Genomic DNA, 13,057 nt, shown 5'->3' on the forward strand with positions numbered 1-13,057 from the left:
GCCCCTCCCTGGAGGCATAGAGGAGGGCAAGCTGTGAGGTCCCCTGGGATGGGCAAGCACTTGGCCCATCATTCCTGTATGAGCCTGAAATGCTCTCCAAGTTCACCCTTAGGCACTGAAATGGGCTCTCTGGGTTTGGCCTGACAGTGGAGGGTTAAGCACGTACGTGCTCACATGGTCATCAACACACAGGTATGGCTCCTACTCCCCAAAAATCTGCTCTAGGCTGTGTGTGCAGGACCTGGGGTCCTGAGCAGCCAGAACAGCCCAAGTGCTTGGAGCAGAGTGCAGTAGGAGCAGGGTGCAGCAGGATGCTGGTACCAGTGCTGGCTGGTGAGCCCAGTACTGGGGTGTCATCCTCCCCTGGGCTCCCAGTGTCACCCACACTGAGCCTCGTCCTCCTGCCCCTGTTTGCTGCACTCACAGCCCAAGAGCTGGGTGAGGAACAGTTGCTGGTGGTGGGGACAGGCAATAGGGACAACACCCCATGCAGGGACACCCCTCCCCTGCTGATGAAACCAACCCAAAGTGGGGTTTCGTTGCAGGGTGCTAAAGCCTGGGGAAGGTGCCAATGCTGACATCGGTTCTGATATCACAATTACATGGTATTTCCTATAAACTTGCTCCTTCCAGGAGGTTCCCATGAGTTGCAACTCACAGCACTGCCCTGTCCCACAGCAGCAAGGTACCTTGGAGACGAGGCTGGCCCGGTACGCGGCCAGAGCTTTCAGGTACTCCTTCTTCGCAGCTTCTGTTTTCCTCTTGTATGCCTGAAAAGACCAGGGAATGGATAATAATTAGAAAAGTAAAACAGGGTGATGCTGGGCTTGGCTGCAACCTGCTTGCTCAGTGAGATCCCCTCCACTGGGGCCACGTGTACGAAAAACTCTGCTGGAGAGGAATTTACCCCAAACCAAGAACATAAACCCCTGGATTGGATCACGCTGGGATTCTGGGAGACATCACAGGTCAGAGTAGTCTATGTGCCTAGACAGGAATTTATACATGTCTGCTGTAAGAGACACAGCCTGATTTTACAAGGTGAACTCAATGAAACCACTTCCCAAGAGGAGCCAGGGCAAAGAATGATCCAGGCTCTTGGAAGAGCAAGACAAAAGCCCAAATCCTCAGATGACAAGACTATCTTTAAGGCCAACTCAACTCAAACCATTCTATGACCCTATGATGATGACTAGCTTAAAAACAGGTGAGACATCCAGAAATCCTAAACTATCCATTTGTTTTCTTGGCTCTCCCATTATTTAGAGCTCTAAGCTCCAGCTCTTCTCTGCAGTCTGGACAGCAGGGAGCTGCTTTCTCATCATAGAAAAGCTGAGATTTTTGGCTAATCTTAAGACTTGTTGAGCTGGGGCTTGTGGGAAACAGCAAGTACCAAGAGAGTTTATTTCCCTAAGAAAAAAACATAATAAAGTTTTTTAAGAGTGAATTATTGGTTACCCTTCCATCTCTCCCCGTAATGAGAGATGCCTCATGATGGTGTGCTGGTCCCCTTTCTGCCCAGAGCTTGGTCCTCCAACATGGAGATGGTTACATAGATTAAACTGAGTGGGAAGAATATTTTAAAATGGAATAAAAACTTCAGGATAAAGGCAGAAACTCCCAAGAAAAGTACCCACCAGCCCTCTTCCCCACTGGAAACTCAAACCCCTCCTCAAACAGTGCACTGAATGTTGATTCCTATTAGAATAGATTTGCATACATTTAATTTGGCTTTAAAACCAATGAGAGCTTTCAACAATTGAGATGCCGAAGCTTCACAGGCACATCTCTGTCCAGGATGATTTACACTGGATATTAGGGAAAATTTCTTCATGGAAAGCATTGTCCAGCCCTGGCACAGGCTGCCCAGGGCAGTGGTGGAGTCGCCACCCTTGGAAGTGTTTAAAAACCACATGGATGTGACACCTGGGGACATGGTTTAGTGGTGGCCTTGGTAGTGCTGGGGGAAGGGTCTGGATGATCCTAAAGGTCTTTTCCAACCAAAACAGTTCTAAGGTTCTATGATTTAGCTCCTTGGTAGCACCCCCCACTCCCTCCCAACATTGACCTCGGAAGGGAAAATAACCTCCAGCACTCAAACTATCCAGTTACCTGAATTTAAAATCAGTACAGATAAATTCTATCAAAAAAAAAGGATTGGAAAGCTTTATTTTCATTGCTAAATCACAGCAACTCCTGTAATGAAACTTTTTGACTCGACACACTGGAGGTCTCAGACGGTAATTTTCTGAAATGGAAGCGTTTCCCTAAGTTTGTCTTTGGCTTTATGGTATTCAGGAAATATTATATTTGCTCCATTCAGAACAAAACTACATTTCAAAATGTCAGCCTGAAGAAGAGTTTGCCTGTGAAAAGCAACTATTTCTTCAAACTGTATCAGTTCCCTTAATAAGAGCTATTACCTTCCTCTACAATCTTCACATCTTTTATTATAGAATCTCAGAATGACTTGAGTTGGAAGGGACCTTAAAGCTCATCCAGTTCCACCCCCCTGCCATGGGCAGAACACCTTCCACTAGATCAGGTTTGTGCCTGCAGCAGCAGCACCAGTGCCACCACCACAGCATGTACTGTATCCACCAGCTCTGCTGTTAGATGTTCTTAAATGTGGTACCCAGCTCCTAAATTTGGTACCCAGCTCCTAAATTTGGTACCCAGTACAGAAATGAAATACGAACAGCGGCCTCAGCTGGGTGCTGATGTATTGAAAGCATATTTAATTTTTTTTAACTCTGTAATATCAAAATACAAGGGCTTCTTTTCTTTTCTTTTCTTTTCTTTTCTTTTCTTTTCTTTTCTTTTCTTTTCTTTTCTTTTCTTTTCTTTTCTTTTCTTTTCTTTTCTTTTCTTTTCTTTTCTTTTCTTTTCTTTTCTTTTCTTTTCTTTTCTTTTCTTTTCTTTTCTTTTCTTTTCTTTTCTTTTCTTTTCTTTTCTTTTCTTTTCTTTTCTTTTTTCTTCCCTTCCCTTCCCCCTTTTCCCTTTCCTTTTTTTTTTATCTGAGATGGTCAGAAATCAAAGTATTCACAGCTATGCAGAGCCAAATTCAATTATCAGGAAGACTTGCCTGGAGAAAAACCTGCAATTTCTGGACAGTGAGAGGGTAGATAAATGGGACTTCCTAAACCCAAATGCAAATAAATGAATAACCAATAAAGTCTTTGCCTATCTTCATCCCCACCACTTGCTTTATCTGCTAAACCCTTTTTTTTTTTTTTTTGCCACTTTTCATCTGCTCTTGTCTTTTTTAGGGTATGAGGGGGGCACTGGACCTCCCTTGAATTGGGATGTGCTGCTGGGTGGTGTCTGGGGCAGCAAGACTGGGAAAGGACAGCCAAGTGGCAAATCCTCCTGAAGGGACCAGGGGATTGCTCCAAGCAGGAGCCTCCAGGCTTGCTGGGACAGCCCTGGCTCAAGCCTGGCCACGGGCAGGGCTGCTGAGAAGGGTGACAGGGAGAGCCCAGGCAGTGCTTTCTCCCAGTGATCCCCTGAGCTCCCTCCAGCTCTGGAAGGTTCCCAGTGGATTATCTGATTTTTAATCATAAAATCACAGAATGGTTTGTGTTTGGAATGGAATGGTTTTGGGACCTTAAAGACCATCTAGTTTCACCCCCCTGCCATGGGCAGGGACACCTTCCACTAGCCCAGGTTGCTCCAAGCCCCATCCAGCCTGGCCTTGGACACTTCCAGGGATCCAGGGGCAGCCACAGCTTCTCTGGGCAACCTGTGCCAGGGCCTCCCCACCCTCACTGTAAAGAACCACCCCTAAAGGTCTCCTGATGAGAATTCTGCAGTCCTGCCCCTGCCATGGGGGCTTTCTGCACCCACACAGTGCTCCACCCAGGACCCCCAGCTGCCCATCCCTGGGGAATTGCCACGCTGACGTGGGAAGAGCAGCTCCGAACAAAACTTCCCACGAATCCTCTGTGTAAAGGCAGCTCTAGTGCCTCATTTATAACCTTTAAAATTTTAATTTAAACATTGACAAAACCATGTTACTTTCTAATTAAATCCCATTTTCTCCCAGGGATTTTAATTTCAAAGTAATTTATCAGATTTAAGGATCCTCAAAACATTTTGCATGTTTTTCTTTCTAACCTGCCATGCCCACTGATTTATTTTCCTTATTCATTAGCAGGAGGATTCATTAGTCATTAAGTGAGTGGGTGGGTTGGGGAAAGGGGGGGTGGGGGGAGGAAGCAAAAACGGTTAGTGATTATGAAAACAAAAAATCAGAGCTGTAAGAAGCATATGTTGGGATCGTAATCCTGACACCCCTGTGTCTCAGCAAAGCAGCCAGTAATTGTACCGTAATGAAATGTTCTTGTTTGATAACCAGTTAATTAGAGAAGACAATTATTCCAAACCCCGCTGACGCCCACGAACGGCTCCGTGTCACGCAGGCACTGAGTGACAGCCGGAGCTGTTATCGGCAACCCCTGCGTCCCAGCCCGCCTGCTCCAGCAGGAATGCTGCTTCCCAGGCCTGGGGAAGGATGGAAAGAACTCCAAAGTCTCCCCCAAAGCATCAAGGGGTGCGCTGATGTCCAGCGGAAAGGTCTCTCTGCTCCAATCCCAGGTGGAGTTTGCTCCAAAAAAGAGGCAGGTTGTCAGGAGAGAGGAGATGGAGAGTGCAGGGAAGGTCTCTGGGAGGAAAGCTGGGAGGGAAGGCCAAGAGTAGCCACGTGTCCAAACACACAACGCAGCAAAGGAGGCACCGAGTGATCCTGCCCATCTAGGAAAAGGGGCAATAGGCTTAAATTGTAACAAGGGAAATGTTGGCTAAGCACTGGAAAGTAAGGATAATTAAGCACGGGAAGAGATTGCCTGGGGAGATGTGTAATCTCCACCACTGAGGGTTTAAGAACAGATTAGGCACACATCCATCAGGAATGGCTTAAGTAGAGATGATCCTGACTTCAGGCAGCAGTATGGTCTGGTTGACCTCTTAAGTCCCTCCTTGCTCTCCTTTCTATGATTCCATGACTGAGGTTTTTTTTCCTCCCAAATGTATAAATTTGGGTTTTATTCTGCTTGTAAATCTGGAGGTTTTTTCTTGTCACCATTATACACTTTCCTGCAATATATGTCTTGGGATCACCATAACTTATGGCTTATTAACAGGATGACTTGAAAGTCACTACTGGGGTCAGTCACACCCCCTGAAAAGGCCCTGGCTATGGGAACTATTTGCATGGTTTCAGGAGAGCTTTCCCATTATCCTGGCAGAGACATGGTGCTGTGAAGCAGTCCTTTGGACAATGAATGGATGGACCTGTAATCAAGCAGCAATACCAATGGTTAAAGCATCCTGAAAGGTTCCTGCCTTCCTCTGCCTTGACTTCATGGTGCCACCAGGGTGTAAGTCACCTATCACTCCATGTGAGGGCACCAACAGAGTTCCCAGGGCAGCCCATGGAAGACTCCAAAGGAAACAGAGGAGGAGGCTCACAGATCCAACCCCTAACCTCCAATGAAAAGCACACAACACTCATCTTTCCACACTTCTGATCCTGCTCTCCAAGAAGAGCAGTCACAGATCTGACCCTTCGCATCCTCCCTATCATTATCCCGCCCTCCACCACACCTCTCTTGAAACCTTGTTTGGGATTGGTGCTTTGATGCTTCTCCAGCTTTCCTTGATGCTCAGAAGATGCTGAAACCTCCTTTCAGGCCAGAGTGACTGCTTGGACCCTTCAGCCCCTCACTGCCAGGGCTCTGGAGCTGCAGGAAGAAACTGCAACCCACGGTGGCTCCAGCACTGACAGCACTGACTCCAGTGCTGGAATTGGCCAGTGTGCAGCACCTGCTGCATGCCATTCCCATGGGATCTCTCCCCTCTGATGGCTCTTCCATAAAAACACCTTTACAGTTGGCCCGAGATGCCTCTGTCCCACCACAGAAACCTGCAGTGCCCTGTCACCGTGTGAGGTATCAGGTTCAGTGAGCAGATGGATCTGATTAAATGGGTGATCTATTATTTTCTGCTGAGTGAGCAATTTTTCTACTGGGTAATTTACCCCTGGAGTGTGACTTTACCCCTGGAGCTGTGTAGTTCTCTAGGCTGTGCATTTGTTTGGGAAAATCCCATATGCATTTGCCTACTGAGTGACCTGGCCTTACTGAACTGGTCCTGGTGAAGCAGGGCTATTGCCATCCCCAGTACCTTTGTGTCCCCAGCGAGTCTCCAGACTCATAAACTCAACTGGAAATGCTGGTTTTGTCCAACTTCTGCTCATTTTGGATGGGAAGTCCTGGGTTAGCCTGGGGTTCACTCAGCAGGTTGCTCTGGAGTTCCTTGATTTCTCTGCCCATGGTTTCCAGGGTTTAAGGGAAACACTGACCAATGCTTTGACTTTATGGCTGGATTTCCTGATCAAAAGAAGCAGGTTCCAGAGACATCTGGAAATGCCACCTGGGCAGCATATCCCACGCTCCAAAATCACCAATTTCCAACCCAAAGTCCTTTCTCCTACAATGGGAAGATGCCCAGAAAGGGAATAAGAACACGGCAGAGAAGAGCAAATCCCACCAGTGACTCCTCAATACACTACAGAGAGTTTCCAGGCTTATCACCCACAGGAAATCCCCCTGAGGGAGGACAGCCACCAGGGCTGGTGTCACCAGCTCTTGAGCAGAGATGGCACTGCTGGTGGCCCCGTGGAAGGAGATGAGGGGGCTGAGGGTGGCAAGGACTGGGACCAGCCTGCCAGCATTCCACCCATGCCAGGGAAAAATCCTTCCTAGTGAATTAGCAGAGTTTGCTCCAATCTAGTCCTCAAATTCCTCTAATTTCTGTCAAATCAGGCAGCCCTTTCAAACCTTGCTGGGTTGAGATCTGCTAATGAAAAGAACTCCCAGCACAGGAGGCACAGGATTCTGGGAGCCTGGAGCTGGGACCCGGAGCTGCAGGCAGATTCCTAGGACAGGTACCCCATTTGATGCTAATGGCTGAATTAGCATTTCCCTCTCCAGCAGAGTCTAAGCTATCTCTGCAGGAACAGCTGCTAAACTATTTGCAAAGTTCAAAGAGGATGTATTAATATTTTTTTTTTCCCCGAGTCACATTCTTCAGATTCCCGTGTAAGCTTCTTAGAAAGGGCCACGCCAGCTGTTGAAGAATGAAGATTACAATGTCCTGCCAACGCAGAGCTGGAGATATTTCAAGGTATTGTTATTTATTACTGTTCCACACGCTGGAAGGGGTTAAAATGGGGAAGAAAACGGAGCTTTGCAGAACAGGTGTCCTTGAGCAGTACCCAAGGACACGGAGATTGCTAATCCTGTATTCCACAGCATGATCAAATCACCAGGCAACAGATATAAATAAAAAAAGGCAGGAAATAAGGAAATTTAGATACAAGTGTGTCAGAGGGAAAATGAAGATTCATTGTGAAGAGGCTGAGAAGAAGGAACAAAATGACAAAGGCACAAATGATAAACCAGTAAGAACAAAAGGAAAGGGGGGGGGGAAAGCCTCTCTGTGAAATGCATGTCTGTGACAGCAGCAGCCAAATCAAAGATGCTCCTAGATTATATGGTTTCTTGCATAATATGCATTCTGGTTCCCTCTCTGTGTTTGTCTTTCAGCTGGTGCACAGGGAAAAAAAAAACATATCTGAAATGGGACGTGAGCAACCTTTATTTTGCTTGTTTCATCAGGAGGAGAAAGCAAATTTGCTTTGTGGGAGCAGCAGCACCTGCTCAATGGCAAATAAATAGCTACAGCTTTGATATTACAGTGCATATAATCATTAGCAGCACAAATGGCAGAGGATTAACCCTCTGTGTGCTGGGCAGGGCTACCTGGCAAAGGGGTGGCATCTCACTGCTGATGGTAGAAATGCTCCATGTAGCATCCTTGGAGAGGGGCTGAGGTTCTGGAGGGGGCACAGAGCAATCTACCCCAGTCCAGGGCACTGGCTAGCGTGGCTACAAGCCATCAGCACTGGGCTTTCCTCATCCCTTTGGCACTGGCATGGTGGCAACTCCACCTCTGTGCAACCCCAGTGATGGGATGATTGATGGACACAGTGCAGGGACAGCAGGACACGTGCCAGGGGAATCACAAGCCCCAAACACCTTAGCTGCAGGTGGGTTTATGGACCAGCTTCCCTTGAAGCCCCTCCCTTGTTGCTCCCTGCCTGCTGCTCTCCCACAAGGCAGGAACTAAAACACGTCCAGGATTGAGGAAACTCTGGGCCCATTGGAAAGTGAAGAACAAGGTTTGTAAAAGTCATCTGAAGCAGAAATTGCAGAGATGGAAACAACTGGTAATAATCCCTGGTGGGGCTGGGCTCTGCATGTTGCCCCTCTGGAGATGGGATGCCCCAGCCCCACCATGAGCATCTTGGGGGCCGCGAGAGATCCAAGTGTGGGACAAGCTCCAGATGGATCCTACAGCCTCAAATCCACCCTCTTTTCTCATGTGAGGAAGAGGGGAAGTGTTCTTGAACTAAAGCCTTGGTCATAACTGAGGTAGAACGCCCAGATTTGGCTCTTGCTTGCCTGCTGTGCCACCCTGTGCTGGCTGTTCCCCAGCCTGTCCTCTGCACTGCTCTCTGCAGTGAGCACGTGAAGCCACTGCTGTCAACCAAAGCTAAGAGCAGTGTCCCAGATGAAACCCTCCCCTTTTCCTGATTCCTGCTCCTTCCCAGAGCATGATGCTCCTGCCTGGCAATGAGCTGAGCCATGATTTGGCACAGCCATGTGGGAATCTGGACTCCCAGGTCCCTGCAGGATTTTGGCCAGTGGCACGTGGCTGTCTTGCTCCATCCCTGTCCCCTCTCCAGATGTGCCAGGAGAGCTCTCAGCATGGGTTGCCTGCCTTCCTTGGGAATGTGTGTACCCTGTCCTGGAGCCCTGGGCAGGAAAGATCTGCAGCACAGCCCAGGTACTTCTGTTCACGTATTAAAGACATTTTGTTAACGCTTTTTAAATTTTCTCTTCCTTTTTCCCTTTCCATTGCATTGCCTTGTGAATCTAAAAAAAACAACAAACCACAACTTGTCTGGGGATGCTGGTGGAGGAAAGCAAACAGGGACTAAATAAACTCTCCTGCAGCCAGACACTTCAAGAGTGAACGTGCCACACTGCACAAATCAGCCACACAGTCCCAGAGCCAAAGATAAATAGAGTCCCTCCAGCCAGAGTCCCGGGCAGGGAGGTAACTGTTGTGGGAGAGAAGTATCCAGCTGGAGACAAAGCCAGGAAGTTAATATTTAAGCATTCAGACAAGGAACAAATGACTTAATTAAATCAATTACAGAGGGAGAAATGGAGCCACTTAGAAAGCGTGTGTAAAGAGACGGCAAGGCTGCTGCAAGCTCATAAAAGAGAAGGAGGGAGAGTTAGCAGGGAAGATAAACGGGCTGGTTTAATCCCTGCTGTTAATTAAGAGCTGAGCATTTGCACTGAGCTGAGTCAGGGTCGCACCAGTGCTTCCATTCTCTGAGCCACAGTTGCAGCCCAGCTCAGTGCCCAAACTGGAGACATTGGTAACCAGGCAGAGCAAGGCAGAGGCAGAACGAGAGTTTGGGAGGGGTGAAAGCAGGAGAAAGAGGTGACAGAAAGCTTGTCCACGCTCCTGAACCTCCACACCCTGCCCCAACAGCCTAAACCCAGCCCCTGCCCAGCAGCTGCCTGGGGCTGGGGTCACCCTGCTGCACAAGCAGGGACCTTCCTCCCCTCTTCAGCGTGAGGAACTCCTGCCTGCATGACCCACCAGGGATCCAGCCAAAGAGGAGAAAAGGCAGGATCACGAGAACATCAGAGCACCACTTTGCACAGAATGGAGGCTCCAAATGGAGCAGCAGAAGGGCTGCCATCCCAGAAGATGCCTTGCTCGTATTCCCAACATGGTGTGGGGTGGAAAGCAAGGCTATTTCCTAGCATGAATTCCAGCTTAATGGCTTTTTTCCTCCCTGCTGCTCCTTCTCCAGACATAGGTGCTTCCAATGCTGGCCATGGACACCCATCAGGAGCTGGCAGCCAGGCTCTAGGAGAAGGGCTCCCAGACAAAGCCTGTTTGGATCCAGGACACATCTCACAGTGTCAGATCTCACTCTGCTTGATAAAAAGCCATCCTTGCTACAGGAAGTGTTCCCTGGGGTTCTCTCAATAGGCAACAAGCAATTACAGGCTTTTGTAACAGACTCAGCAGCAACAAAACAGTGAAAGCAGGACACAGAGTTCTCCCTGTGAAGCAAACAGAGAGTGGCTGACAGCTTTGGGGCAGGAAGGTTTCCTCTGTGAGGCCACTCCAGACATCTCCTTCCCAAGGTTTTAAAGCCTGACTGTTGGATTTGAAGGCAGCAATATAGGCAGTTAACAGTGTTTAGCCAGTTTACTGTCACTCCTTGTAAGTAAATAAGCAAACACAAACCCATCTCTCATCTAAGGCTGTAAAACTTCAGGTCAGGGAAAGGCCATTGATGGTTTTGCAGAGTATGAACTTATCAAGAATAATTAGTTGTCATAAAAATTTGCTCTTCCCAATGCAACAACAGCAATTTTTCACAGTTGGCACTTCAGCACTGCTCCTGACCACAGCCTCTGTTCCTGACCACACACTCCAGCCTGGCCATGCTCTGAACATGCCTGGGGAGATGTTCTGTGCCATGGAAAAAACACATTTCAACAGCTGAAAGAAAAAATAAAAGTAAATAAATCAGTCACTCACCTGTTTTTGTTCTTCTCCCAAACTGTCCCACATGGATGCCACGATTTTGGACACGTCTCCAAAGGTGGCATTGGGGTTTTGCCCTTTGATGGCTGCCTGTGTGTCTCTGAAAAACAGGGCGTAGGCTGACACGGGCTTCTGGGGCTCATTGGGGTCCTTCTTTTTCTTCTTCTTTTGGGTCTTGGGCTTCTTGCCCAGGTCTGTTGATGGTCTTTTCTCTCCAGTAGCCTGCAAAACCATGAGATGAACCATAGCAGTCAGCTGGGAGTGGTCAGGTACAAGTCCCTGCTACAGCCAAGGAGATGAGGGGGGAAATGGCAAGGGGAGGGATATCCCAGCATGGAGAGAGGGGGGCAGCAGCCCTTGGGGTCTCTTTGGCCCCAGGAGCCTCTTGGATCATTACACAAACTGCTGGTGGGTGCCTGAGCCTGGCTTGGTGACTCCACTCAGACCAGCTCACAGCCTGGGTTCATCCCTTTGCACCTGCTCCAAGAGTAGGGCTGTCCAGGCACTCACCCTTGGTCACCCTCCTTCCCCCTCCTCCTCCCTGGCACCACAAGCTCCCTCATTCCTTGATACTTTTCTGGGGCCTCTCCACATGCTTTGCTTCCCAGCCATATCCCTTTACCAGGCTATGAATTTTTCCAAAGTTGGCTTCCAAAAGGTTTCTGATTTCCACCCCAATAAGCCCCCTTTGCAAGCTGCTCCTGATTTCCCTTATCCACGTGTGTGCCAGTGGCTCAGTGTCCCCATTCCCAGGAGGATTGTGAGCACTGACCAAGCAGCACCAGCATCACATTAACCATCACACTGGGGCCATCCAAAATTTGCTTCACTCTGCTAACACATACGTACCCCTTCCCAGGAAAAATATCCAGGAATGGAACTGTTTTAATCTTATGAATTAAATGCTTTGCATGTGCTGTTCACTCTTTACAACCCATCTGGGTGCAGTTGGATGACCAGGTCTGGCTGTACCCATGCTCAGTGCCCTGAGGGTGTTGGAACCAAGGGGAGCAGGACAAAGGCAACAGGAGCTGGACTTTGTGGCTGCTCAGCACAAGATGCTGCCACTGGGCTGGGAAGCAGAATAGCAGGTCAGGAAACAGGGATGCTTCCAGTGAAGGTAGCACAGAAAGAAGATCCTGCATCGGCCTCTGTGAGGATACCTGTGCAATGTGTTAGGAAAAGGTTCTTCCCCCACAGGGTGGTTGGCACTGACCAGGCTCCCCAGGGCAGTGGGCACGGCCCCAAGGCTGCCAGAGCTCCAGGAGGGTTTGGACAACGCTCTCAGGGACAAAGTGGGATTGTTGGGGTGCCCTGGGCAGAGCCAGGAGCTGCACTGGATGATCCCTGTGGGTCCCTTCCAGCTCAGGATATTCCACAATTCTATGAATATAAGGGAGTGCAGAAGTCTCCATGTGAGGGTGTGAGAAGGAAAGCACCCCTAGAAAGCACTTGGACATCCATCAAAGCTCTTAACACATTACGTGTGGTCAGTGAAAGCTCACGCTACAGGAAAGCACCATTATCCTTATTTTACAGTGAAGGAAAAACTAAATACACTGGAGGTTAAACACGGCAGAGAATAAAACCACTGCCTGCTGCAGGCTGGATCTCTGCACCCAGGAGGGCAAATGGGGCACCAGCCCCTCCACCTGCAGACCTTGAGCTCAAGCCCTGAGTGCTCAGCCAGTACCCAACTGTGTCAGTCCCTGCTCCACCAGCTGCACAGGTTGTTGTATCTCTTAAAAAGACACAGGTCTAAACATCAAGATGTTGTTAACACACTTCCTCCCGCTGAGCTGGGAGTAAACAGCCTCTTCTCCTGATGGATTTGTTGATTTAACCACGTACTGGGCAGTGCCAGGATTTAAGAGGCTTCCCTTCAGCTGGCACAGGGCAGGCACGGGGAGGAAAGGGCAGCAGTGCTCCTGTTCCCCGCTCAGCAGCTCTTGACTGGCCATTAATTTCAGTATCAGTGCAGTGACATTTGTCAAACAGACAGTGACCATTAGTGAATGAGCAGTGAGCTCAAAAAAATTGCATTTAATTTAAAATTGCCCAATTGGGCTTGAATGGGAGGCCTGGAGGTGAAAGGCCAGCTTATTAGGATGAAAAAAAAAAAGCATGACAGGGTTTCAGCCCATTAGGAAGTGAGATGGTATTTTAAATAACTGTGATCCCGTTTGATTCACTGAAATGCTACAGGGGAACCTCCTCCCTCACAGCCACCGACCAAGCCCAGGAGCTGGAACAGGACCAACACAACCCCAGGGAGGTTTATAGCCAGTCCTGCTCAGGCAGCACCAAAGAGCACGTGGGATTTATGGAAAACAGACACTGTGAGGCTGCCAGG

At 48.7% G+C, this 13,057-nt stretch overlaps 1 protein-coding gene across 2 annotated transcripts in view; it reads right to left on the bottom strand.

Moving 5' to 3' along the window:
• Positions 1 to 13,057, bottom strand: part of TOX2 (TOX high mobility group box family member 2) — a 161,323-nt gene that overhangs the window by 17,926 nt on the left and 130,340 nt on the right. For both annotated transcript variants that reach the window (XM_051802790.1, XM_051802789.1), the window contains exons 5-6: positions 10,699 to 10,926; positions 690 to 770 (exon numbers count right to left, since the gene is read on the bottom strand). In XM_051802790.1, coding sequence (XP_051658750.1) covers positions 690 to 770; positions 10,699 to 10,926 — 309 coding nt within the window. The remainder of the gene's footprint in view (positions 1 to 689; positions 771 to 10,698; positions 10,927 to 13,057) is intronic.

Source organism: Manacus candei, unplaced genomic scaffold (assembly GCF_025592945.1).
Source record: "Manacus candei isolate 608988 ecotype Guabito, Panama unplaced genomic scaffold, ASM2559294v1 h1tg000057l, whole genome shotgun sequence".
Lineage (NCBI taxonomy): Eukaryota > Metazoa > Chordata > Aves > Passeriformes > Pipridae > Manacus > Manacus candei.